At 47.1% G+C, this 27,784-nt stretch overlaps 2 protein-coding genes across 4 annotated transcripts in view; one reads left to right on the plus strand and one right to left on the minus strand.

The window, feature by feature from the left end:
• LOC126521523 (aminopeptidase N-like) overlaps positions 1-13,059 on the plus strand; it is a 65,669-nt gene extending 52,610 nt beyond the window's left edge. For both annotated transcript variants that reach the window (XM_055065806.2, XM_055065807.1), the window contains 7 exons: positions 3,230-3,377; positions 3,962-4,041; positions 4,122-4,235; positions 5,911-6,087; positions 8,094-8,246; positions 11,460-11,538; positions 12,635-13,059. In XM_055065806.2, the coding sequence (XP_054921781.1) occupies positions 3,230-3,377; positions 3,962-4,041; positions 4,122-4,235; positions 5,911-6,087; positions 8,094-8,246; positions 11,460-11,538; positions 12,635-12,826 (943 nt within the window). In that variant the 3' untranslated portion in view covers positions 12,827-13,059. The remainder of the gene's footprint in view (positions 1-3,229; positions 3,378-3,961; positions 4,042-4,121; positions 4,236-5,910; positions 6,088-8,093; positions 8,247-11,459; positions 11,539-12,634) is intronic.
• Positions 13,060-13,761: 702 nt separating this feature from the next.
• Positions 13,762-27,784, minus strand: part of LOC126521664 (aminopeptidase N-like) — a 35,990-nt gene continuing 21,967 nt past the window's right edge. Inside the window, exons 8-11 of one of the 2 annotated variants that reach the window (XM_072288506.1) lie at positions 26,995-27,171; positions 18,971-19,108; positions 14,783-14,861; positions 13,926-14,196 (exon numbers count right to left, since the gene is read on the minus strand). In XM_072288506.1, the coding sequence (XP_072144607.1) occupies positions 13,996-14,196; positions 14,783-14,861; positions 18,971-19,108; positions 26,995-27,171 (595 nt within the window). In that variant the 3' untranslated portion in view covers positions 13,926-13,995. Of the gene's footprint in view, positions 14,197-14,782; positions 14,862-18,970; positions 19,109-26,994; positions 27,172-27,784 lie in introns of both variants that reach the window. The other variant, XM_055066059.2, reaches the window with a different exon arrangement.

The raw sequence follows: 27,784 nt of genomic DNA on the forward strand, positions 1-27,784 counted from the left end.
GTTGAAATGTCATTAGTTGGTACTTTTCAGATGAACCCCCGATTAGTTATGCTTTCTGGGCCGTTTTGTAAAGTAACGTGATCAGCTGTAGGTAATTGTTTTTTGCTCAATTATGCAGTTTTCTACAGATTACCAAATTTGCCAGACAGCTATACGGTACGAGCCTTGTACAAGTGTGCCGTTTGATTATCTAGGGAAGAAACTAGGCGAACTTACAATGTTACGCATCTTTCTCGATACATATGTGCTCGTGCGAAAACTAAAACGCATCGATTTAGAATCTCAGAACCTGCTTCACTGCTTGTTTTATTTGTTTCCGCAAACGGAACGAATGTGTAGTGTTAAAGATGCAGTGACGCTCTACAATGATGAGTTCCGGTTTACCCAGGACTCTAGAATGCCTTCGGAATCTTTTTTAGAACTTTTGTTGTTCTACCTAGAAAATACCTTTGTAAAATGGGGTAGTTCTATCTATGTACAAAAATCGGGAGTTTGCATTGGTTCAAAAGGTGCGCCAGTTTTGAGTGATATTTATCTAAGTCGCGTCAATAGAAAGCTACAAAACAATCTTAAGGAATTGGATGTGCATGCCTTTAGATACGTAGATGATTACCTGGTGTTTTGTTCTCGCGATAACTACACCAATAAAGCTACGGATATTTTAAAAGTTTTTAGGAAATATGGGGGGGTCCAGGTTTCACGCTTGAGCTTATCCAGAACAACAAATTACAGTTTTCAGATCTGTGCTTAACGTTCCAGGAGGAGCACGTCTTTTGGCACTATTCGCCTAGGGCAAAGGAACCACTGCTTGAATTTTCTTCTTGTCATTCCAAATTTGTTAAACAGGGGAAAGCTTACCCAGCTCTTAAGTCTGCCATTACTAAGTCATGTCCACACAATATCAAACAAAGTTTTTCACAACAAATAGATAGGCTCGAGAAGGCTAGTTATCCTGTGCATTTATTATCACTAACCTGCGAAAATCTTTTAATATGGGTAAAAAGCCCCGCTAAGAAACAAGAAAAACAGAAAGAAGAAAAACGGTTTGCTGTGGTGCCCTATGTACATCGATTATACCATGGTTTACGGAACGTGGCCAATAGATATGACGTCGATACAGCTTTCACGGCTCCCCGCAGGTTGTCTATCATGTGCCCTATGATAAATAGGAAACTTGAAAAGTGTGGCAAAAAAAGAAAAGATGATTGCGGCGTTAGACATGTGTCCTCTTTTGTGCCTTGTAACACTGGTATAGTTTATCAGATTCCACTCAAGTGCGGGAAGACTTACATTGGACAAAGCGGCAGGTGCATTAATATCAGACTAAAAGAACACAAACATTCACTTAACAACCCTAAGGCTTCACATCTAGCGTCACATTGTTTCAACTGCGTTTGTAAACCTTTGTTTGAAGACACCAGAATTCTTTCAAGACACAAATGTCGAACCACACGGGAAATAATCTAGGCATTCCACATTAAAAGATTATGAGAGACTTGCGTTAGCTATGCATCTTTGTCTCTGTTAGAATGCGAATTTCAGTATCTTCACAACTCGTGTGTTAATTTGAAGTAGTGTCTTTTCATGGTTTCCTTTTTTTCACTTCCCTACCTTCTGATATGATTAACCGATATATATATATATATATATATATATATATATATATATATATATATATAGATGTGCTTCGCTTTGATAAAAATTTAGTTGAGAGTTAGCGCTCGTCCTGCCTGCTTCTAGTCTGTGTCCATGTCCCTTCGCGCTAGAATCCAAGATCATGTTGACAAATAAACCCTGTTTTGCCGAAAGAGCCATGTTTTATTTAGTCAAAGTGCAGTTCATTTGTTGGCGAGAAAATTGGAAACGACCCACTTGACTGCGTCGAAGGAGTAAGGACGCGAAATTTTGAAGCAGAGTTTTTACGCTCTAAATTGAAGTCCGAGCCTTTGGAAGACTAGAATAAATGCTGTCAAACGTCAGAGCGCTTCATAATTCATTACTGTATATTTTCCTACGAACTAGCTTCAGATCCTGTACACGAAAATACATGCATGTCGACGCCATGACGTGAGATTTACGAGGACATGCAACATTGTGGACGCTGCCTCGCTCCTTGCTTAGCCGTGCGGTTTTTTCTTTCGTGGCTTCTACCTTGATAGCAAACTCGCTGCTTCTCTCTGTTCTGCCGGTTGTACTATTCTTGTCCTAAAATGATATCGCATTTCTCTCTGCAAACAAATCGTAGGTGCTTATATGAAGAAAAAATTTTTTTACAATGCAAAATGTTTTCCGAAAATCGCACAGGCACTAATGATAATCTGCGTACCAGAACGATGCACTTCGCGTTGTCCTATACAGCCATCACGTGTCGTTCGCTTAAATTACGGTGAAAATTATGCCGCTCTGGCAGAAAAAAGGCCAAGATTTGCGAATTTAGGTATGTGCACTGCGTCACATCACTACTCATCGGCCCGTATAGGTAATTGTGCGCCAGCTCACCTTCACTTGTGCATAATGAGAAGAAAATTACCGACCAATGGAAATAATAGTTGCCGTTCTCGGATGTCGCATAGCTTTCCTGTCTTTTCCTATTAAAAATCATGGTATAATTCAGTCTTATGTGCAAGGGCATTGCATGATTCAGAACGATGTATGAAATATTATTTTTTCCCGCTTTAGAGAGATGCAGTGGACACGTTTGTCAATTCTCCGTTACAGAGCTATGAATGTGACGCTACATTATCGCGTGAAAATTTTGTGCCTTCATATGTAATTCATATAAAAGTTGATGACCCAAATAAAATACCTGCTTCCGACTGTCTAGATTTGAACTTACGTAAGATTTTTTTTCCTTTAAATGCAACAAATCATAATTGAATGCAACGGACGCCGAGCAAAACGATTTCTTTGTTCCCATGTATTCGAATGGTTCTCGAGTGAAAGGTTCCTCTCAAGGCAGGTCGTTTTGCTGCTGCGTCGCCAGTACTGGCGCTGCTTTTGTGCCAGAGTCGGCGAGGCCTGTCCCCGCTGGCCCGATGTGTCGTCGGGTGGCGCACGGGGCGCAACAGCAGCGCTCCACGTTGCGAGAACGGCGATGTGCGCTCGTCGGCCTACACTCGTGTGATGCGCTGAACGAGAGTCAATTGAAAATGTGAACGTTGTTGGATGCGCCAGTGTCCGCGACCTGTTCAGTACAGTGATTCAGCGGTGCCTCACTCGCTACGCGCAGCTCGGGAGACTTGAGCTACGCGGTGGCCATGGACATTCTCGACTACGTGCGCCGGGAGACGGCGTACGCGCCGCTCAAAGCGTCGCTCAACGCGGTCGAGGTGCTCGACGCCCGGTTGCGGGCTACCGACTTCTACGCCAAGTGGCAGGTAGGGGGCGCGCGTGTCGCGTCTGCCTCAACCGCCGCTGTTGCGCTCATGCGCACTTGCGACGGTGTAGAGGGGGAATTGACCAAGGTTAAACTAATGCTGATGCCAGAGCCGAGATGAGCTTCATTTCGCCTGTAATAGCTTAGATGTTTACGGGATAATGCGGGAAAAGTCGCGGCAACTACAGGAATGTTCAGTTAGATTGCATAAACCTCAAATAGCACCTTGGGCAAGTTGCTGCGGGCTCAGTTGTTGCATCGTGCAGTGTAGACGCATCGCAAAGATCATCGAGGCGGCCCGGAGTGGCGAGTCGTTGTTGCAGAAACTTGTGAAATACTGACAGTCGCAGTTCACGGTGGTTTCGCAAAGAAAGGCCAGTTGCTATATAGCGAATAATTAGCATTGCAAATGCGTTCACATAGTGAAAAAAAAAGAACTTTTTTAGTGCACATCTTTAGCGCAAATACACCTATCTTGTCAACATTCACTCACCTCATAAGACACACTGGTCTGCTGCATCCGACCTGTTTTGTCCTATAGCACATAAGAGCGCCTGAGTATCGGATTTTATTCTTCCTGTGCAGACTTACATGAACGGGCTGTTGAAATTCCACTTCGATCGGTTGCTCTGGGAAGGCCAAGCAAATGAAAGCATGCTGGAAAAGTGAGGCTCGACTTTTCGTCGCTTGCCGAAACGGTGTAACACCGGCTGTGATATGTTTTACAATCAACATTTACTCGCAGGATGATCCGAAAAGACGTTGTCTTCTGGTCCTGCCAATACAACTATCAACCTTGCATCGAGAAGTGCGTGCGCAACTTCAAAACCTTCATGAACAGCCCAGTCCTCTTGAAAGAGTGAGTGAGAAATTCGAGCTAAATGTGTACGGAGCAGACCTACAACCGCTTCAAGCAACACAATCGTGTGCGAATAGTACACCGTTGCAAGCGCTAAGTAAACTGAAGGTTAATATAACGGTGACTAATTATCACGAGGGCCTCTGTGTGCTATACCTCATGCCGCTGACTCACCGTGACTGAATAAACTTATTGCGTCCTAGCTTGTAGTTAACTGGAAGGAACATATTTACTTTGAACTGCAGAAGAGTGTGGAAATGGGCCGCTTGACGTGCCGTGCAGAGCGATCAAGCAGCACAGAAGACGGAACCCGAAACGTTCGACAAAGTGCGCAGCGCTCTGCGTGTCGCCCTACATTTCGTTGCGTCGTCTTGCGCTGTTTCTTCGCTGTTCAGCATTCTTTCTTTTTCTTGGGGGACACACACTAGAATTCTGGCGTGTGAGGTTCGCCCAAAATGGGAGATTACTTGTTCGTTGTCCTTAGAACTTGTTTGCATCGATGTGTAGCACAAGTACAGCATTAGCGTGAAATGGGCGTGCTGGGACACGTTCCTTGGTACTGCAGCCTGATAATTTATTTTGGTTAAACTAGGGTCAGCATATGGATAATGTGTAAGAGAAGTTCAAAGTGTGTGATCTAATTGCGGCCTTAGAAGTAGCATACGTATTCAAGCAATCCGGAACGTTTTACGTGTGCTCTGCGAATGGCGCAGAATTTATCCCGCTGTCTTAGTAGAACTGTAAAGGCCAGCGAGGTCAAACGTAGCGAATATTGGAGGAACACTACGGCAAATTTGTATGCGAAGTAAAATGTGTGTGGATCAAATACAGTCTTTGCAATTAATTTCCTAAAGGGCTCGAAAGCGATATATGCGGGCAAGGTTTCAAACCGCTGAGCCATAGGCGGGCAGCATTTTGAAGATTGTGGTTTAATTGCAGGCAAGTTAAATTCATGTAACTACTCAAAAGAAACAGCTTCGCTGGAAATTAGGTTGTGATTCCGCCATGTCGCTCAAATCTGTGTATTCTTAATTTTTTTTTTATTGTTGAATCGTAGTGCTGCGTGGGTAGCAGACAGCGGGCTGCATGAAGGTACATAACTTTTTGCCGAAAAGTAACAAGACCAAAGTTTTGCCTTCATTAATTCCCAAATGTAGCGTAAACGGGGACACAGCTGAAGAGACAAAAATAAAAGAGCACTGTAGGTAGGTCAAACAACATAATTTTGAAGAGCGCGACACAGGATGAAGAGGCATATCTACAGGACAGAGCGCTGACCTACAAATAAACGCGTTATTTACAAAAGCGGCATATATAGGCATGAGGAACGTAACACAATAAAGTGGCACTTTATTTTTCCTTTCCCCATTCTCCCCCCCCATCTTTTTTTGTTGCCTTTCTCATGTCTTTATATGCTACTTTTGTAAACAAAGGATTTGGTTGTACGTCAGCGCTTGTGCTTCTTTTGTTCGTCCCGCGTCGCGCTGTTCAAAACTCTGCTGTTCGACAAGACGTACCAACCGGCCAAAATGAACACGCTTCTAGCTGTAGTACGCTATTTGCCGAGAGCGGGGAGCCCCGCCGCGGACACTTGCTGTCGGGGCTGCTGGCGTTAGCAGCGCCGCATTGATGAAGTCGAGAGGTGCCTGTATGCCACACGCTTATATCGACTCAGTGCTCTGAGGCGCGACCTGACTGGCACGTTGGTGACGCTGTGTCACGGCATTCGGCTGGGCGACAACACTGACTGGCGCTTCCTGGCCGATCACATCCGCGACGCCAGCAGCGCGGAAGAGGCCCACGTCATCGTGAGTGCCCTCGGATGCACTGGCGAGACCAAGAACCTGCTCAGGTGAGACGCCCTCGCGGCCTCCTGCTTGAGGACTGCACTATGCTTGCTTGCCGACGCAGATGGACAGAGACAGTTGTCAGTGAGCTTGACCTAACAGCTGTACAAAACTGGCATCAATTCATAAGCTACAAGGACTCGTATTCTTATGCATGCTCAATCTAAGGGTTTTTACGCTCAGATCTTATAACTGCTTGATCGGCAGCTGTGCTTATACAGGGTGTCCCAGCTATTTTTAGCCAGAGTTTAAAAATATGCAAATGCCACGGAGCTGGACAAAACCAAGGTAATGTCGTTTGCCGTCGCTTAGAGATATTCAAATTATCTTTTTCATTCCACCTAATTAATAATTAGTCCTAATTAGTTAGTGAACTTCTCAAATATCTTAATTAGATGAAAAGTGTCAATGAGAAAATTGTAGAGCGACATGAAAAGCTCCAGATACAGTTTTCTGTTGCTCAATACGAGCTACATGAAAGTGTTTTTCCGAGCGCTAAAGAAGCCCGCAAATGCGCGCACAATTGCTGTGCGAATGACCGCCCAAGGCACTTTGCGTGTAGTCGGGAATCAATATCTCGAAACTAGTCCCATCCTGAAATTTGTTCCGAGTGGATCCACCTTGCGAACAGCACTGCTGTGTAAATTGCAATATGGATCATAATGTAATTAGTGAAAAGCTTAATTAGTGAATTCGTGTTAATTAGTCGTCTATGCATTAAAATTTTGTTGTCCAAGTAATGTCCGTCTCTTCACGTAGACCAGCTCGTGAACTATAATTGTGCTGTCTGGCACAGGCAACCTTTAATTTTTTTTATAGTGTTCATGGAAACACCCGGTATATTATTCCGAGAAAGTGGTTCTCAAGGCACTCAGCAGGTTTTGTCTCCACCTGTGCACGTGAAAACACTGAAATCTGTAGATAGATTTTCGTGTTGTTCCTGGGCTACCACGTCGCAGTTCCTGGAAATCAGTGCCTCGGTTTCGAGCGTTGGATGGTGTTCCCATGGACTCAGAAATTTGGCATAGTAGTCTTGAAAAGCAGTTGTGCATTACTCGTTCCATGGACGTATACGTGTCCGATGAACCTGTCAGTAGAAAAACAGGAGTTGAAAAGATTAAGGTGATTTGAAAAGAGCTACATCATTGAAAAAACAAGGAAAAACAATAATTGCGAAAAAGGTTCAAGAACGTATTGAGAGGAAAGGTAATAACTTTAATTGGCTGATCTTAGTCCCGATATCGAAGCCGTCTACGGCCCAAATTTTTTTTTGCAGTATAACAAAATACATCTACAATGACCATGACTATGTGATGTAAGATCAATATCTTTCCGTAGTAATCGTGGCGAAACGACTATAGTTTTAAACATTTTTTTGTTTTATTTATGCAGCTTTTTGGTGAACCACTACGAAATCTAACAAGTTCGGCGTCACTCTTGACAGTCTCGAGTAATATTGTCAGCTTGATATATTTGTTGAGAAACGCACTTTTTGAAGCTGCTTCGGAATTAAGTAAACCGTTTCTTTCTTTTTTTTAAATATTGGTGCTATTGTAGTGCCGGTGAAGGTGATATTTAGTGAAGGTGATGTTTTACTGCCAGACAGGAGAAATGAAGATGGCTTAAAGTTTGTGTTATCGCTTATGAATAACGAACATTGTTCAAAACCAAGGACATTTAATTTAGAAAATGAGAAGGACGGCTAAAGTCATCCAAGCATTAATTATTAGGGCTTCTGAGTGACCTGTTGACTGATTATCAAGGGTGGAATTCACAAAGCTGCCTTCACTAATGATATTACCGATGTTGTAACTAGTTAGCATCTGCTCTTACGAATATTTCTAGCGTATGAACCTTTTTATGAATACAGACTCAGTTTCGATAAAGTTGGTAGTTCATATCACGGTGGTAGTTCATGGGTCAGTGTTTCTCTTCATCCATGCTTCAACGCGTACGTGTGGAAATTGTTCCTGGCGAATACGTATGTCTAGGAGAAATTTTCTGCTTTCAGCTTGCTGTCCTTCTCTATGCGCAACATGACGACCCTGAATAAAAACGTGGAAAACTCTCTGGGGTACTTCTTCGAGAGTGCATCCTACTCGAACAAGGGCAGCGACCTCACCCTCAAGTTCTTCATTGAAAACTGGAAGACGCTGCTGGACAAGTGAGAAAAGAAAATTGCCGTGGTTGAACGCGGTTAAACTAAGTCTGTCGAACGTTTTGCTTGCTTTGGGAAAGGACACAGACGGTGCCCGACGTGGCAGCAGCAGCGAGCGAATCGTGTTGCATCTCGCTTCAACGCGAACCAAAAGCACAGCGCCTACGAGGCTACCACCACTCTGCGCATATTGTCCACAAGGCAGATCGCTTTGAAGATATGGGCGCCCACACGTCTTACGCAGCAGCCGCCGGTAGTGGCAGGCTAAGTCCCAGTTTGACCTCGGCTGAGCTTGTAGGTCATATTTACGGAACCAAGTGTTTTCTGGGTTTGTAGCTGGAGTAGTAGATAGATAGATAGATAGATAGTACTTTTATTCGTATCAATTTTCATACACAAAAATCAGGCCTACCAAAGCCTCACAAGGGCTTGAGTGGCAGCGCCTGGCAGACAGCGAACATTAGCAAAACAAAGGAAGAATAGAGGTATTGCAACAAACTCGACAAGCAAAAAGAAAAAGAAAATTTAACAACTCAGAGAGACAGATATGGAGACATAACTATTACAACATCAAAAGGGACGACAGCAATATGAAATTAAGATAGTAACACTCGATTAAATAATTATGGGGTAGGAAGCAACGCAGAGACATACCGCAAAATTTTTTTCAGGGTGTATTTTGTTCTCATGCGGAATACACTAGGTGGCATACTATTGAAACAGGCAGGTACATAGTATTGACGCGTGCGCTTTCCGTACCGGGTTGAGGAGCGAGGAATGCAGTAACGGTATTTTGGTCTTAAATCACGTGCAGGAACATATGGAATGGTGAACTGACTGCACCAAAAATGTTTAAGCACAATGGTTTCTGTTAATAAAGCGTTAAAATTTGGAAACTTTAATCTTCTGAAAATATCAATGTTATTACCGATGGGCAGGTCGTAGGCAATATTCTTTAAAAGTAAACGCAGAAGCGAATTCACCCTGCGCTGCCAGCGAACAGTGCAGTGACCATAAATAGTGATTCCGTATCTTAGTACACTATAGGCTAGAGCGTGTGTAACACATTTACGGACAGAAAAAGGCATAAAATATCTAATATTATACAGGACACAAGATACAGCACGAAGTCTTTGACAAACGAAAGAAAGGTGCGAGTTCCAAGAGAGATCACTGTCGAAGATCAGGCCAAGATATTTGACCGAATGCGCATATTTTACTGGAACACAGTTACAATGAGAACAGGAGGAAGTATGCAAATAAACAGGATGACTCAAGTAGAGCTATCGTTCTAAAAACAGAACTAGGCTTTCACCAAAAGAAAGCTCATGGAATGCGCTATCGATAACATTATGCGTTGTCTCTGCAGTGAGGTGATAGGGCTCACGCTATCCGGTCCCAGAGATCACGAAGTTACTGCTGCCGACCACGCCGGTGCTCTATACAGTTACACGCTGTAATGCTTTCAACAATTACAGTGACATGCGCTTTTACTCTACGAGTGCTGAAACAAAATATTTCTGTTACTAGCAACAAGATTGAACTTTCTGACCTGCATTGCTTGACAAAGCACCTGACATTTTCGCTTGCTTGGTTTATCAGTAAAAAAGACTAAAAGCAAATAGATAGGTAAAAGCCGCAGTTGTATGCGCGCCTCGCTATCGTAGAAGCGGGATGTTGCAGAGGCGTGAAATGTTTCGCTACCTGCAGCGAGTTATGCAAACAACGATGGCAACCATTTTGTTAGACGACACTGACCAAAACACGTAATCCTGCGGAGAAATTTGACCGAGAACAAAGCAGTTCTCTCTTTTTATGGCGTTACATTAAAAACATAGGTCGCTGTACAATCGGCCGCATATGTCCTTAATAAGGTCTGTTTCCGCCTCTTTACTCCTTCGTCGTAGTTCTGAATACTGCCAGAAAATATTAAAGGAAAATGCAGCCTCGGATATTCAGGAGTACCGTAAGTAAAGGGGCAAACTAAGTGGTTTCTCTGCGATGTTGGTAGACAGGCAGTCATGAATTTTGGTCCTGATGCCGGGCGAATCAAGCGCCGGATGCGTGCCCGCTATAAGTTTACGTGTGGCGGCGTGAGAGCTACAGCCGCTCTACAAGGCTCAGCTGTATAGCACTGTTAACTGAGCGTGTAACACTTCACTAGCTAATTGTTGCAAGTACGGTTCGCTCACACTTATTATGGTAGACAAAGCGCGAAGTCGTATGAAGAAACAACAGAACAGGAAAGAGGGGTAACATACTGTTAGGTGAACGTGCTGCCCACCTATTTTCAATGCGTGCTAAGCTCCATCCTCAACGCGTTCTCTACTCGCCCAGGTTAGGCCTCCGCGAGTTTAGGGGTTTCGAGTAGAGAAGCACTTAATGAATAAGTGTTCTAGTTCAACCGGTTTTACTCCCTCGTCTACTTGGGAGGGCAGCTGCATGACGAAAGAAATCCTATACGTAAGATATAAAGGTTATACACAAGGATAAGGGGCCTCAGAAAGGCTGGCCAACGCTTCGGTAGCAGGAACTATCGTTGTCAAAGACGGGCTCGTCTTCCTCGGCAGGCTAGTTTGAACGGGTTAGTAGATCGAATGACGTCACGTGCAGTTGTTGTCGGCGGCGGCTGGTTGTAGAAAGAGACAACCGCACGTGACGTCGCTCTACTAACCCGTTAAAACTAACATACCGAGGATGACGAGGCCGCCTTCGACGAAGATAGGTCCTCCTATCGAAACGTTGGCCAGCCTTTTTGAGGCACCTTATCCCTGTGTATAACCTTTACACCACAGTGTGCTGCTCCACCTCTCAGGCCAAGTCTTGATTTAGGATTTTGGATTTTGGAGGTGTTAGCATTATTTTTCTTCATTCTTTTAGCTACCCATAATTATTATTATACTCATACCAAAGCGCGGTCACCAGCACCGTCTCCCGTCTGCAGCCTTCTGTATTACGTAGCTGTCTATATAGTGATTCAGTCGATCATATGTTTGAAGATGCGGCTGTATTCTACTACACCCTGCAGTGTACGACGCAACAGTAGATTTGCGCGGAACTCTGTCATCGATAAGAATTATTGAAATATTTGTGCAGTACGCGGTAACGCTAAACACCTAGTTGCAGATAAAATGTGGCTCAATTGTCGCTCTCTGTGTGGGTTCACGACGGTTACCTCTGTGCAATATCCGATCGGCATGTGTTTTCTACAATCCGTAGGTATGGCCAGAGCCCATCACTAAAGGACACGATCTGGTTTTCGATTCAAGGCATTCGCAAAAGCGAGGACCTGAAACAGGTGCGTTTTTTTTTTCTGGCACGCACGAGCCTAACAATCCCGTTAAATCATATAAGAGAAGAAAACATTCGAACTTACCCTTTTAGTGTACGCGCTAAATATCGCTGTATTAGGTCTCCGCATATCAAATCGCTCAAGGCAAATACGCGTTCGGCATTCATTTGTGTACCACCTATTTTATTTACTTGCTGTTCATGTTTGCTCGTCCAATTCCGTTAAACAACATATTACAACCTCTGCTAGCCTTAGCCTACAGCTTTCCGCTAATCTGCATTCTTTGTCGCCCTCCGCGGAAGGAACAAATCTTTTATTTTCACGCGCAATATAATTATAAGAAACCTCTCACTGTCAATAGTGTAACGTCTATACAGACCACCTAATACAAAGCAATGGCCATGTACTTTGAATGTGCCTCGAATTTTCTAGTTTTCTGTTTTAAAGTTGGCCAATCCCGCTGGTCGAGTAATTATTTTACCGCGTTCTGCTTCAACGCATCTGTGTAATATGTTCGCGAATTGGTGCACTTGCTAACGCTATTAGGAATTTGTTTTTCGTGTTTCCAGATGTAACGCAATCTTTTGTAGAGTAGACTTTTATGCCCTTAAGGTGGAAAGAAAAGATGTACATCACGAACAAAAAATATCACATTGTGCTATGTTGTAAAGAAATTGCTGTAAACAAGCGCACTCCAAAAGCCGCGTATTTGCTGTTTTTCACTAAAACGCACTTCTGAGTGATATTAAACGAAAAAGTCTATCAACGGCACCCGAACATGGTATTTGGCAGCGGCCGCCACGAAATTATGCAGCTACGTGAAATTTGAATGCAAACGAGCAAGTGGAAAAGTCGAGAAACACCTAGCGCACCTGCATTAGTAGCCTTCGGCATTGCGGCATCGGGCCTAATCCGGTACGATTTCAGCTGCATAGTCCTCGAGTGCTATCTGGACATTTCTCCGATTCTGTAACATCGACATTTTGAACCGATCAGAGAGGCAGCCCTTTGGGCCAGTTAGAGCCGACAAGGTGGCGAATATGGCGGAATGTACAAGATGGCGTTCCCTGACTGGCAGAAGCTTGGTTTCTATGGTGCGCAGATGGAGCACTTTTTCACGACCAACGTGGAGAGCAAGAAGACGGCCAAGAAGTTGACGCGCACATTCCAGACGGCGCTTGAATTGGCCAGGGCCAACATCAAGTGGGTGCGCAAAAACGCGCGGGTCATCGAGAACTGGCTCGACGACAGGCTTTCCTACAAGGAGGGAGCCCGACCAGCACCTGGGGCCTGAAGGCTGCTGCCGCGGCATTGTTGGCCTCGGGCGGAAAGAATAAAGGCCACGCATCCGTGAAAATTACCGGCGCAGCGAATCAAGTTTCGCCTTTATGGGACTCAAAGATTATACCTGTCTCGGCTCTCCTCCTACTTCCTCAATCATGACTCCTTACGAATGTGCTTTCTTTATGAAAGCTTGTGTACTTGACGTTTTCGCGAGAAACAATGGCGTGTGAGTTAACCACGACACTACTGCATGATCCGAGATATTTCTTTTGCACTCGCTGGCATCCAGCGAGGTCCACTCATCTAGCCAGAAAAATTTCTGGAACGCTTTCACCTCGAATTCATCTAGTTTTGCCGAGTTCCGAGGCTGACCCTGCGGATTGTTCCCCGCAATAGTTCACGCGTACACGCGTATTCTGTGCTCGCGTGAACAGGACAGCGCACTTGAGCTGGGACTGAAGCAGCGATTTCACCCGTAGTGTGCGTCAAGGTAGGTTTACTGGGCATGATTAGTCAAGGTTATTAATTCACCATTCATCGGGCTCCGGTTGCATTAGTATAATGCTGATGGTGATTGAAGTGGCCTTTTTTCTCTTCGTGAATTATTAGAAAATAAAACTGAGTTGTTCAGTATGCGAGCGCCAAACGTACACCTTTTCGCCGTTGCATGCGCTCGCTGTCGCACCTCCAATTTGTTGCTACACGTTGCAGATATCAGTCAGCTATTGACGCCAGCAACGCAAGCTGATCGCGAGGTTTTGCATCTTTTGAGCACGCGCAGACGCAGATGACCCATTTCCTGATAGCGTTGCCGGCTTTGTCTCGAATTAGTGTTAAGTAATGACGGTGATGGTGGCTGTGGCCTTTTCTTCGTAGCGGAAGATTTACGGGACGATGAAACTGGGGGGGGTCTGTGAATGTGGGCCTGTAGCCCACCAATTGTCAGCGAGTCTCTTCTTCTGGCACAGCAACATCTTTTTTGAAAGTAGCCACCTTATACAGAGAGAAACGCTGTCGTAACGCACCACCTTGTTCCAGGCTACACAACTCTGGGGAGAGATTACGTACGAACGCCGCTTTAGTTACTAGTAACTACGTGACAAGATGGCTTCCGCCGATGGGCACGTGCCGGCACGCACCGCACGGGGCCATTTATTTGGTGCAGGCACACACAGGCCCCTAGTACATGGCCCTGACGACGTCCTCGTACAGGAAGGGATACTTGGCCATCTTGTGGTCGAGCCACTTCTCGACCGCCGAGCCGTGATTCTGCGCCCAGAGCAGCGCCCGCTCGGCCTCGTGCAGCGCGCCGGCAAACGTCGCGTCCACTTTTCGGGGAAATCGGCGACGCCGAGAGAGCTCCTCGTGGAATTTCTTGATCTGTCAAGCCCAGAGCAGAAATGAAATGCGATGCTTAATACATGAAACAGATTATTTGCAAATGAAAGAAATTGTATTGTATTGTATTGTATTGTATTGTATTGTATTGTATTGTAAGTAATCGTATTGTTTTCTAATGTGAAGTTGGGTGTGTGTGGGTAAGCAAGTAAGCGATAGACAATGCCTCTGACCTGCATTGCGCTAAAGCGGCTGTGAAAGTAGGCAAGCCGCTGGCGGGTACCCAAGGATGGCTTTGGTGATCGTCGCCTCTTGTATTTCACCATTTGAGCCGCTTCCACGGCTAGCCCGTTCTGATTTCATGCGTATTACAGCGCAAGTACCGAAATGCAAGAACGCCCATGTCTCGTGTATTTCAGGCACGTCAAAGATCCCCAGGTGGTCAAACTTAATCTGGAGTTCCCCACCACGGCGTGCCTCATAATCAAATCGGGGTTATGGCACGCAAAACTCCAGAATTCAATTCAAAGCGCACGCGCTTGTAATCCATTCAGCATTCGTATACTTGCAATGGCTCCAGGTTTCATGACCAGTGCGCCTGTTTCGTGAGCGCTTACAATTAACGTACCTTAGTAAACCTATCGACGCTGCGGACTCCGGTGACGACGGCCCGTATGGCATGCCTCATCGAAGATCCCGTTCCGTGCCTGTGCAGAAGCACAATCGCCGACCAGCGCTTTTGGACCGCACGAACATCGTGTTTCCGTATATAGAGCTTAATGTCAATAATGAATGTGCTCAACTGCTCGGCATCCACAAAGATACAGCTTTACTTGTGGGCTTTATTTATTTATTTGTTTATTTATTTTTACACGCGCAGTAACATTGTGCGATTTAACAAGGCACATGTGATAAAATATATTATGGCTTATTGGTAAAAAAAATACGTCGTCCGACGTTGTGACATCAAAAATTCAATGGCACCGAAATTGGCGGCGCCACCTACCACCATTGGTGGGACACGAACCCACGGCCTTTGGTTGGAGTCAAACTAACGACTTTTGGTGTTAATTAAGGCACTCCAACCCCCGAACTTTGGTGGGAGTGGAACCCTCGACCGTTGGTGGGACGAGAGTTCAGGCACCAAAATTGATGGTGCCACCATTGATGATAGAGCCAACGACCGTCGGTGGCATTTGAACCCACGGCCTTTAGTGTTGATTAAGTCCAAATGATAATTAAGGCGGGGTAATTAGGGCGCAGTTAATTAAGATGCAGTTAATACATTCGAACCACCGGCTTTTGGCGGGAAAAAAACAAGTAATAGGAAGTAACAGCGCATTCCAATGAGAATGTCAAAGTAATTTAATGAATGTCTCGCGAACGCGCAGGCTTCCATTTTAACCCTGTTTTGCTAAAGCGACTGTCAACTTTTTTGTAGGTTTATTGTGTTTTTTGCCACGCGCAACCAAAAATAAAAATTACTATGTGGAACAATGTGTTCGTGCTTTAGGAGTGTAATAATAAAGTTATGTGTCGTATGTAGAAAGAAATCAATGTAAGACATGGCGCGTATATAATGAAGCCTAAAAGCAACATTTCCTGCACAATTTATTTTGACCGGAATAAAGATAATACGACAGCATGCGCAAATCCAAGCCGACTGTGACTCATGCATCTGCTTGGCAACCAGTCGCGGTCACTCGGTTGGTTATGACGTTCGGCTGCCGAGTACGAGGCCGCGGGTTCGAATGCAAAAGCGTCCACGTGCCGCGCTTACGAGGCACGTTAGAGAACCGCGAGCATTCAGGACTTATCCGAAGCTCTTCCCTGTGGTGTCTAGCTCGTAGCTCACGTGCTGTTTGGGATGTTAAATGCGTTGTTTGGGAATCAATCAATCAATCAATCAATCAATCAATCAATTAATCAGCAACTTTGATCAATCCGGAGCGTGAGAATCTCACTGAAATATTTTTAACCACACTACTGCGCTGTTCAGGTTCACATGAATGCGCAGCTGTTAATACCCACGAAGGGCGCTTACTTTCGTGATTAAGTAAACTACTTAGTAGTCTACGGGTAGCAACCTGAGCTAAAGGTGAACTGAAGTAAACAACATATACAGGGTGTTTCACCTTACTTTAGCCTAGGTTTAAGAATATGCCGATACACTAGGTGCAAACGGTGAAATGTATGTTATTCGCTATCGTATGTAGCAAGGTATACCCTACTTATTGAATTTCGCTTAATTGCATAAACATGCAAGATCATTTAACCAACTTCCTTAACCATTAACATTAGGGGAGAAAAAGAAAACTTTAAATGAAGAAATTGTACAGTGCTCAAAGAAACATCCAATTCAGTAGGTTCTACCTTAAGACTTCTTATTTATTAATTATTCATGCGTCATAAAACAATCCCGCAAAAAGAAAAGAACAAACGAAAATGGTCAACATTAGTTAACCAACTGGGCAGGTAACTTCATAGAAAAACTTGCAGTAACAAAGTTGTGGGGCGTTCTAGGAGTCATCTAGTTCAGCAGCTTCTTCCTTACTACCTGTTATGTAACAATTTTTATCTCCCGCGAAATATAAAAAAAGTCATCAGGCCTTCCACTCTTTGAAGAAGGACGAGCAGCGAAGATGTGGTTTGTTTTACCTCAGTCGACGCATCTATGTATATATAAGTATTATTATTATCATAAGGTCGCCTAGGTGACTATGACGTACCCACAACACACAACGCGCACGGGTGGTAACAGTGCCTATAGCACGCAAGTGGCCATTAAACCGAGCCTCAATGCGAGCGACAATACGCGTTGACCGGGGCGCAGTCAAAGGAGTGCACGAAACAAAACAGGTTTGTTTGTAATTTGCGATTGAGCTTACTTCCTGTTAGTTAGCTGAATGAAACTTGGAAGGACTAGAGTTTTATTCTAGCGGAAAAACATGGGAATGTCCGTTTCCCTCCCGTAGAAGACTATGAGTTGACAGCAGACGGGAATTCCACAACATTTACAACTTCGCTGTGAACTATTTAATTCGGAAAAGTAGATGAAACTCGGGGTAATGTTAGAGTCATCTTAGCGGCTAATTGTTGTATGATTTGTATCGGGATATTTTTGATAAAACAATAGTTACTGCCGTTTTCTGTAACTATTCTCCCTTCGTAGACGGCCATGTATTGACAGCATACGGGAATTCTGTAACGTTCACAGCTTCACTATGAACTAATTATGACAAGTAAATGAAATTCGGCGTAATGATAGAGTCGTCCTGGCGGCCAATTCCAGTATAATTTTTTCTAGGATACCTACATTAGATTGAGAGCTACAGAGCATTCGCGAGAAACTGGAGACGAAATTTTTTATGTGTCGATGCGACGCGTACACGGATGGAAATCGACCACGGCTGCAGTGTAGCTATATGAGCTTCGCTGTAAAAATATGCACGTGACATGCTGATTTGCGCGTGTCGATTGCAGTGCTCTCAAACGGGCCACGTATGAAAGAACAGCGAATTTAACGTGATGCGCTGCCTGGTCTGCTTAACGCTGTCATGAACTGCCGCGAGGCAAGAGTATCACTGAGTTAAACAGCGCAGCCAACGTCTGCGTCACCGCCCTGTACATTTAGAGCGCAGCTCGCCCGTTCCTGCGTTAAGCGTCGGCGTGAGTCGGCGTCGTTGCTCGGCGTAACCAAACGAATGAGCACAGCGAAAGATGAAAGCGAACGCGGAGCACAGCAGGAGGTGAAAGAAGGGAGCGCGAGGAGAGGAGGAGAGTATGACGAAAGGGTGAGGAGGAAAGCAGAGTGCCGCGCGAGGCTGTGAGATGGCGCCATAGTACTTGTAATTTGATTGTATGCGCGACACGAATTGTGCAGTCCTTTCTGAGAGCCACGTGATTACATTGGAACCTTCGACGAGTCATGTATAAAAGCGAACGCACTTGACCCGCAGATCAGAATTTCGACGATCGCCGACTCTGTTCGCCGCTATCGCTGTGCTTGAGCCTTACTTGGTTTGCAACGCTTTGCTCCGTTTGAAATGAGCCACGCGAGACTGATTTTTCCGTGCCAGCCAATATATCGCGAAATGAAAACACGTACAGAGCTGCGCTCAAATGTCGCATTAGGGCGTATCATGATTCGTCAGTGAATTTCTTGAAGGACTGCACACCACGCTGAATTGGCTGTTCGTTCATACGCGGCACGTTTGAGAACGCTGCAATCGCGACGCGCAAACGGGTATGTTACGTGCATTTAAAAAAAAATATATATATATATATTGTGGGACCGAAAAATGATTACGTAACAAGTAGGAAGGAACAAGCTGCTGAATTAGATGTTTCCTAGAACGCTTTGCAACTTTATCACTGTAAGCTGTTCCCTAAAGCAACTTGCCGAGTTCGTTAACTAATGTTGACTAATTACGCAATGAAGCAGAATAAAAACATACAAAAATTTAGTGTGGCCTGCTCCTATACAATAACCAACAGCCTGCACTTAGCCGCGTCGGACTTACCACTCTTAGCCGGAGAAGTTTGTACAGGGTTGTCTCAGCTAATTTCAACCCAGGTTTAAAAATACACCGAAGCACTTAGAAGGACGCGGCTAAATGCAGGCTGTTGGTTACTACCTTCGGGGTGTTTCATGCTGTACCGTACAAAATCCCACGAAGGAACACAACTGTGCAGTTCTTCAGCCGGCTGCTTGGAGTGACAAACACTGCACGCAAATTTATTATCACCTGGAATTGAGCTCCAAGAGAGCTGCGAGAAATCGAGGCACCAAGCCACAAGGAAGTTAATGACTCACTTGTGAACAAGTTTCTTCAGGTTCTTCATGAGGAAGTCCGAGGCAAGCTCCTCGCCCACCGGCGTCTCCATGAGGCTCTCGAATACGTACTCCATCTTGCCAGGAAACTCAGGCTTGTCCATAGTATGGTGCAGAAGTCTGCGTAAAATTAAGTATTTTAAGGCGACAACTTTGACCACTTTCCTGGGTTTTCACCATCGTTCTAGCCATCGTTTTAACCTGCGATGATATGGAGGGTGAGAGAATGAGTAAAGGTTTGGGAGAAGATGGTGAAGGAGAGTAGCGCCAGGGCGGAAGTAGAGGGCGCTGCGCGTAGTTATGTTATGAGTGTAGTTACTTTCGTAATCGTTTTACCGCCAAGCTGAGAGCGCGTCAGTGGCATCTCTGGAAGGCGCTCTTGTTAGATAAGCGAAATCAATGCATTCTGTACAGCCACCGGTGCGCGTGAAACGTGTGCGGAGCGGAGCGCAAGCAAACGCTCTGCTAAAACTGTCTAATACCGCAACAGTTCCGTTGATTGCGCTCCGCTCACGGTTCACATGCACCGGTGGCTGTGTGAACGGCCTTGAGAGAGAGAATTCAAGGTTCAGTTGTGGTCGGAGCCCCTATTCTAGAGCCTCAATGGTCCCCGCCACATCGCGGGCCCGCTGGATGAGCTCCATCAGGGCCCGAGGTTATCCGTGGTGCAAGACGACCTCCCACTGCAGATATATCGTGCTGTGAGTGTTTGGAGGAATGATGCCATTAGGTGGGTGTTGGCACTCCACCGTCACATGAATAATCGCTGGCAGAGCGCCGCAGCCCGCACATTTATTGGGATAGGCGGTAGGGGAAAAGCCGTGTAAAGCCAGTAGGTTCGGAAAGAAAATGGTTTGAAGGCGTCTCACGGAAAGTGCATCTTGGAGGTGGCTTGTATGTAAAAAGATTCTGTCTATAATAATCCAGAGTATCTCTGATCATGTGTGGAAGGTTATAGGATTCAGAGTCTGGGTTGGCAGTCTCACTGCACGGGTCCGCACTGCAGGTAGGGCAAGCGCATGAGCGCGCTCATTGCCCGGCAGTGAGGCATGACGTCCACATCAGCCTGATTCTGTCTGGTGCGGTGGTGACAGGGATTTGCGTCAAGATTCGGTGCGTGGTGGATGTTAGTGCCACGTAGGTACTCCCTACAGGCGCCCTGTGAATATATAATTATAAGGTGTACGTTGGGAACATTGTTGTTTAAGATGTGCCAGGTAGCCGTTGTTATTGGTACCTCTTCACCCTCACTGGGGCAGACGTTAAACACGGTGGCTGAAGGTGTGATGTCGTGCTTGTCATCTATAACTACAGCTACCTGCCCCCTCTGGTCTGAGGCAGTGTCCGTGTAGTAGACCGTACCCGGACGTTGAAACTACATGAGCGTACGGAGATGTTTGACGCGGGCCTTTCATCTTCTTTCATGGTGTTCGGGGGGCATGTTTCGCGGGATCGGTGCAACCGGCAGTCAAAGTAATGGAGGAGCAGGTAGTCCGTGTGAGGTTCAGTAGGGATGGTAATGCTGGAGAGAGAGATAGAAATAGAAAGAGAGAGAGAAGTCATAAGGAAAATGCACGGAGGTTAACCATGCTGAGCCCGGAAGGCTACCCCGCACTGGGGAAGGGGGATTGAAAGAGGAGAAGGAAGAGAGAAGTTCACACTTTTCTTTGCTGGAGGTATACCCTAGCCCGCCTAGGAGGTGCCTGCCTTGATTTCGCTTACTTACAAGCGTGCCTTCCGGAGACGCCAGCAACGCACTCTAAGCGTGGCTGTAAAACGACAAAGAAATGAAGTGGGCGCGCGCTCCGCTCTGTCGGTTTCGTAGCGGAACGTGGGAAGCGTTCTGCGTTCCGCTGCCGTTATGAGCGCTGTGCGTACGCGCATAAAGTGTTCCCGGCATTGTTCCACTGAGCGGTTGCGTGCAAATTGTTAGGATACACCGGCCTGAGCAGAGCAGACCATAAACGCTGTGCTAAAACTGCCTACGTCACACAAACACGCTTACGAACAAACACGCTTACGTCACTCGTATGCGCCGCCACGTCTTGTGTTTCTTTCCTCAGCAGCTTCGGTTCGCTTTGCATTTTTTGCCCTGGCATATTAACGACGTTTAGTTCGGAGGTATTAACGCCCGTTTTAATGAAGGCAGCCTTAAAAGCTTCACGGCCTCTTGGACTGTCGGTTCTTGCGATTCCAATAGAGCACGCTGCAAACCAACGCCGCCATGGTCGGCGTACGGAACGAGAACCCTGTGAGGATGGTCGACAGTAGCGCGAGTTCCAACTCGTTCGCTAAACCCAGTTTAGTTTTTACTAGTGCAGGGCAGGCGTTATCAAGAAAATAACTGACAGCCACTTATGATACCAGTGCTTTTGAGACATCAATATGTTTACTTAGCTATATATATATATTGTTACGCCCACAAAAGGCGTTACTTTGAAGCCGGGTAGAGTTAGAAGCGATGGCCTTGGTCAACTGAGCGCCTGTCGAGACTCAGCCAGCCAGCCACACGTCGTCGTCCTCGTTCACTACCCTTCGGTGCCCCCACATACTGTTTGTTGAGGCGTGAACCCACTATGCACCTAAGCGCGTCACATTTCCCTCCGCGCTGACGAAGCCCGCCGGGCAAGTCAAACAGGCTGTCGAGAAATAAAGGGCTTTAAACGGGCGACATGTGAAAGTTCAGTCTTTGCTGACCGTCGGCCATTTGATGTGAGACGTGCTATGCGGTAGGTTAATTCGCTGATGCGCTCCGTAATAACATAGGGTCCAACATAGTGGGCCAGCAGTTTTTCACATAGTCCACGTTTCCTGGTTGGTTTCCAGAGCAACACTAAATCACCAGGGTCATATATCACGTGTCGGCGTCGGCGGTCGCAGCGTGCCTTCGAGCGGTCTTGTGAAACAAGAGTGCGTAACGAAGCAAGTCGTCGGGCTTCTTCAGCAAGACAGACTGTCTCTGATATACAAAGATTATCGTGGCTGGAAAACGGGAAGATAGTGTCTAGTGTATAACGAGGCGGACGAGCGTAGAGAAGAAAGAAGGGACTGTAGCCCGTAACTTCATGCTTTGAGGTGTTAAATGCGTACGTAATGAAAGGTAGCACGCTGTCCCAGTTCTTATGATCTGACTCGACATACATGGACAGCATGTTAGTAAGAGTTCTGTTCGTGCGTTCCGTAAGGCCATTTGTTTGGGGATGATACGGGGTGGAATGTCGAAACCTTGAAGCACATAGACGAAGCATCTCTTCGACCACGTCTGCAGTGAACTGCCGCCCACGATCGCTGATGATGACTCTGGGAGGTCCATGTCGGAGAATGACAAAACGCAGCAGAAAAATACACACTTCGGTTGCAGTAGCCGATGGTATTGCAGCTGTCTCACAGTAGCGTGTCAAGTGATCGGCACACACGATAATCCAGCGATTCCCATCGGATGAACGCGGGAAAGGACCGAGGAGGTCGATGCCAACTTGCTCAAAGGGAGAGCTGGGGGGTGGCACTGGATGGAGTTGACCAGGAGGAGCACTCGTCGGACGCTTATAACGTTGACACTCGCTGCAGCTGGACACATACTGGGCGGTCGTCTGGCGCATTTTAGGCCAGTAGAACCTTTCTTGGAGGCGGTAGAGAGTTCGCGCAGAACCCAAATGTCCAGATGTTGGATCGTCATGCATAGCGCGCAAGACGGAGACACGGAGACTCTCCGGGACCACCAGAAGATATCGTGGGCCTGTAGTAGAATAGTTCTTTTTGTAAAGAACCCCATCACGAACACAGAAACGAGTGGATGGTGCTGATTGCCTTGCAGTAATGAGCAGTGGTTCTAAAGTTCTGTCTTTTTGTTGCTCGACCTTGAAGGTATTTATATCAGGAAATCCCGGCTCCAGTGATGCGATATAGCAGTCGAAGTTGTCCGCGTCGCAGTCCGTCGTTGGAAGCGGCATGCGCGAGAGGCAGTCAGCGTCGGCGTGTCGGCGGCCGCTTTTATAAGAAACGGTAAAGTTATATTCCTGTAAACGGAGTGTCCAACGCGCAAGCCGGCCCGACGGATCACGGAGATTAACCAGCCAGCAGAGAGAATGATGGTCTGTCACCACAGTGAAGGGGCGCCCGTACAGGTACGACCGGAAGCGCTGTACTGCGAAAATAACTGCAAGACATTCTTGCTCTGTAACGGTGTAGTTACGCTCGGACTTACTTAAAGAACGACTCGCATAGGCGACGACGTGTTCTTTGGTGTCGACGCGTTGAATAAGGACGGCGCCGATGCCAATACCGCTAGCGTCCGTATGAACTTCTGTGGGAGCCGCATGGTCGAAGTGTCGGAGAATGGGATGAGACGTCAGACGAGACTTCAGCTCACGAAAACTAGCTTCACATTCAGGAGTCCACTCAAAGGGAACGCCCTTCTGGAGGAGGCATGTCAGCGGATACGCGATGTTGGCAAATCCACGAATAAACCGGCGGAAGTACGAGCAAAGCCCTAGGAAACTGCGTAGCTCTTTTACATGGCGAGGTTGCTTGAAGGCTTCCACCGTAGCAGTCTTCGCTGGATCAGGCCGTATACCGTCCTTATCCACTAGGTGTCCCAGAACGAGTGTTTGGCGCTCTCCAAAATGACACTTCTTCGAGTTGAGCACCAAACCCGCTTTGTCCAAGCAGTCTAGCACAAGATCGAGACGTGCGTTGTGCTCACTGAACGTGCGCCCGAAAATCACTACATCATCTAGATAGCACATGCATACTTCCCACTTCAAACCACGCAGGATGTTGTCCATGAAGCGCTCGAAAGTTGCAGGCGCATTACAGAGCCCGAACGGCATCACATTAAATTCAAAAAGTCCATCTGGTGTTACAAATGCCGTTTTCTCCTTGTCTGCCTCGTGCATAGGAATCTGCCAGTACCCCGACCTCAAGTCAACAGACGAAAAGTAAGACGCTGATGAGAGGCAGTCGATAGCATCATCAATACGCGGAAGAGGATATACGTCCTTTTTAGTGATGGTGTTGAGGCGGCGGTAGTCAACACAAAATCGCCATGTACCATCTTTCTTTCTAACCAGGATCACTGGCGCTGCCCACGGACTACAGGATTCTTGGATTACATTCTTATTTAGCATTTCGTGGACTTGGTCATTGATCACCTTGCGTTCCGACGGTGAGACTCTGTATGGTTTCTGTCGCAGCGGTTGGGCAGATCCCGTATCGATGCGATGGTGTATACGAGAAGGAGGAAACAATGGTGGTCCCTCTTGCTGGAAGAAGTCAAACAGTCGGGCATGTTTTAGCAGAATATTCGCCACTTCGTGACGCTGCTTAGTGCTGAGCGACTTGTTTACCATAGTCAGAAATGAGGAGTGCGCCGCAGGGCAGACATTAGCGAAATGGCGCTCATCCGCAGAATCAAGGGCCTCTGTAAGAATGGCGAGCGATAGCACGTGATCTTCATGGTAGGCGGCAAGTTTCAGACCCTGTGGTAGTATTGCAGGTTCACTCGAACAGTCTACGGCCCATAAGTTGGTGCGTCCCTGAACAACTGACAGCGTGCAATACGGTATCAGTACATTCCTCTTGATGCAACTCAGGTGAACGGGCTCCACGGTAGCGTCAAACGTTCCGTCGGTGGTGGGGAAACAGGCGACTGAAACACACGTTGCGTATAACGGAGGCACAACTGTATCCCGGGATACACAAAGCACACTTTCACGACACGGTGGGGCTTCCATAAACGCCGCAGCAATGCTCGTACCTACACTGATTTCACCCGTTTTGCAGTCGACGGTGGCACCACACAGTTTCAAAAAATCAAGACCCAGGATTACGTCATGCGTAGAATGAGGTAGAACAGCGAACTCCGCGTTAAATATTTGACCACCCAAGGTAACGTCTACATTACACACGCCCACAGGATACAACAACTCCCCACTCACTCCGCGAAACGTATCGGCACGGTCCCAGCGAAACATCACCTTTCGTCCTAGGAGGCTTTTAAACGCAAGACTCATCACTGAAACGGTTGCTCCCGTGTCCACTAAGGCCATGGATGAAACCCCGTCAATTAATACAAACACCTTATTCTTAAACATACAAATGGTTGGAGGTATCTCTGTCGATATCGAAGATTGTCCAGCGACCTCACCTCCAACGGCCGCGCTGGCTAGTTTTCCGGGGGTGGCGACGGGTATCGACGCCGCGGAGAGGGCGACCGGCTTACACGAGGAGCGGGTGGTGGTGTCAAGCTGCGATCGGATGCTGGAGAACGGTGCCGTAGCGGCTCCGGGTGCTGGTGAGGCAAGCTTCCTAAATATGTGTGCGAGGGCGAATATGTTTCGCCCAGAGGAGCGCGGTACCGCCTAGACATCGTCGATCGGTCGAACCTCGGTGGTTGGCGGCGATTGCAGTACCTGGCAATGTGACCCAAGTCGCCACAGCTATAGCACACAGGTAAACGACGATCGATGAACTGCCCTTCGAAGCGCTCAGCCGTGGGGGGTCGTGTAGCAGAGCGGAGCGGCTGAGCCTGCTGCACAGGAGGAACGGTCGGTCTGCGTGCAAACCTGCTGGGGCGAGGGTGTTCTGCTGGTCGGTGTTCGGGCGTAAATGTGTCCTCACGTGGCCATGGAGCACCTCTGTGGTTGACGTCTGTGACACATACCGCCGGTTGCCAGGAAGCGCAGGGTGCGGCAGGCGCCATGTGTTGCGGGTAATAAGCGTCAGGTTGTCGTATGACGTCGCGCGCAAGTTCCTGGTGCCGCAGCAGTTCTTCACGCACGATCTGCCGTATAGTAGACGAAAGATCGGCAGACGGGCTCTCATCGACGCTGGCAATGGTTGTCACATTCGCCAGGCGTCCAAACTTTGGCACAATGCGACGTGTTTTCAACGTCTCAAACGTACGGCAATGACGCACGACATCTGAGACGGAATCAACGTGTTCCCGACTTATGAGGAAATTGTACACATCTTCTGCAATTCCTTTGAGGAGATGTCCGACTCGGTCTTCCTCGGACATCTGCGGATTTACGATTTTGCACAGCTTGAGGATTTCCTCTATGTATATAGTGCATGTTTCTCCAGGAGCTTGAGCTCTTTGGGCAAGTGTTCTCTCGGCGCGTTTCTGTTTGGCGTGGGTGTCGCCAAAACACTTCTTAATTTCCTCAACAAAGTGCTCCCACGTTGTTAGGGAGTCTTCGTGGTTTTCATACCACATCAACGCTGTCTCACTCAGAAAGAGTGCAACATATTCAAGCTGAGTGACAGAATCCCAACGGTTGTAGCGGCTCACCCTTGCGTAGTGCATCAGCCACTCGTCGACGTCTTCACCCACTTTTCCCGCGAACGAGCGTGGTTCCATGTAGTGCCGCAAAGGTCCAACTGGCGCTGACCTTTGAGAAGGTGAAACTATAGCTGGCATTTGTCCACCTCCGTCCTGAGCCATAGGGAAGGTCGTTGGCAAGAGACCGGCAAGACGACGGCTCCGGCGAAGTTCTAGATGTTGCGACTCCGTGGTACGTTCTGTCGTACCCAGCACCTCCACCACTCTGTTACGCCCACAAAAGGCGTTACTTTGAAGCCGGGTAGAGTTAGAAGCGATGGCCTTGGTCAACTGAGCGCCTGTCGAGACTCAGCCAGCCAGCCACACGTCGTCGTCCTCGTTCACTACCCTTCGGTGCCCCCACATACTGTTTGTTGAGGCGTGAACCCACTATGCACCTAAGCGCGTCACAATATATATATATATATATATATATATATGTGTGTGTGTGTGTGTGACAGCAACAAAGCGTTCCCAGGAAGAGTGCTCCATCGCAGGCCGTAGTCACTGCCATTTGATAAGTAATCTGAAGCATGATAGCCTGCACCACAATCTATGATCTAGCAGACCAGCCGCTATACATGCAGTTCCGACATTGCACCTCATTTTCGGTCTAACGCGTGCCAGTTTTGTCGTACTGAAATGGACTTTTCTCGAGTTCTCTAGAAAGCCAATACATGCGTACTGTTTTAGCCGGGATCGGTTCCTGGCGCATCCGAGTGCCCTGACGGCGGCGCGCTTGCTGTCGTCCGGGGCTGCCTCGTCCAGGTGGTCCAGCACAAACTGCCAGTGGCTGCCATTGTCCAGGCGCACGCCTTGGCACAGCACTACCATGGTACGCCACGGATTCTTGCGAAGGGCCCTGCAGGGAAGGACGGAATGAAATAGTTACAGATGCACTTAAGTCTCCTTACGTGCACTGAACGCAAAATAATTCTGTCTTCCGCGCAATACTTCTCACTGAGTCAATTTTGAGGGCGGGCTGCCCAAATTTCGGGGGTGGGTCAAGACAATTTTGGGAGTAAGCCAGGTTGGTTTCGAACGTAGGTCAACTCAATTATAAATTGATCAAAGTCAATTTGGGGGGTGGGCCACCTAAATGTAGTGGGGTTAAGTCAATCTTGGGGAATGGGCCAGGTTGATTTTGAACGTGGGCCAACTCAATTTTCGAATTAGGCGAAGTCAACTCTTTGAGTGTGGGTCACGGTGGCGTCCGTCCGATGCCGTGGCTGTTCACCATGGGATTTAGCAGTGCGAGCCACAGCAGGTGCAGCGCTGGGAGCGTGACGTCATCCCTTGGTCACGCGGGTTTTGGTACGATCCGATGTTAACGCCGGACGCTCACCGGATTTTCCGCTTCATGGCACACACAATGCTTTCGCGTTAAAAGCACCCCAAATTTCTCGGCTCCTGCCTAGGAATAAGAAATGCATTATAATGTTGACGGATCAAGCAGTGCGTCCTCGTTCGGCTTC

The sequence above is a fragment of the Dermacentor andersoni genome, chromosome 6, assembly GCF_023375885.2.
Source record: "Dermacentor andersoni chromosome 6, qqDerAnde1_hic_scaffold, whole genome shotgun sequence".
NCBI lineage: Eukaryota > Metazoa > Arthropoda > Arachnida > Ixodida > Ixodidae > Dermacentor > Dermacentor andersoni.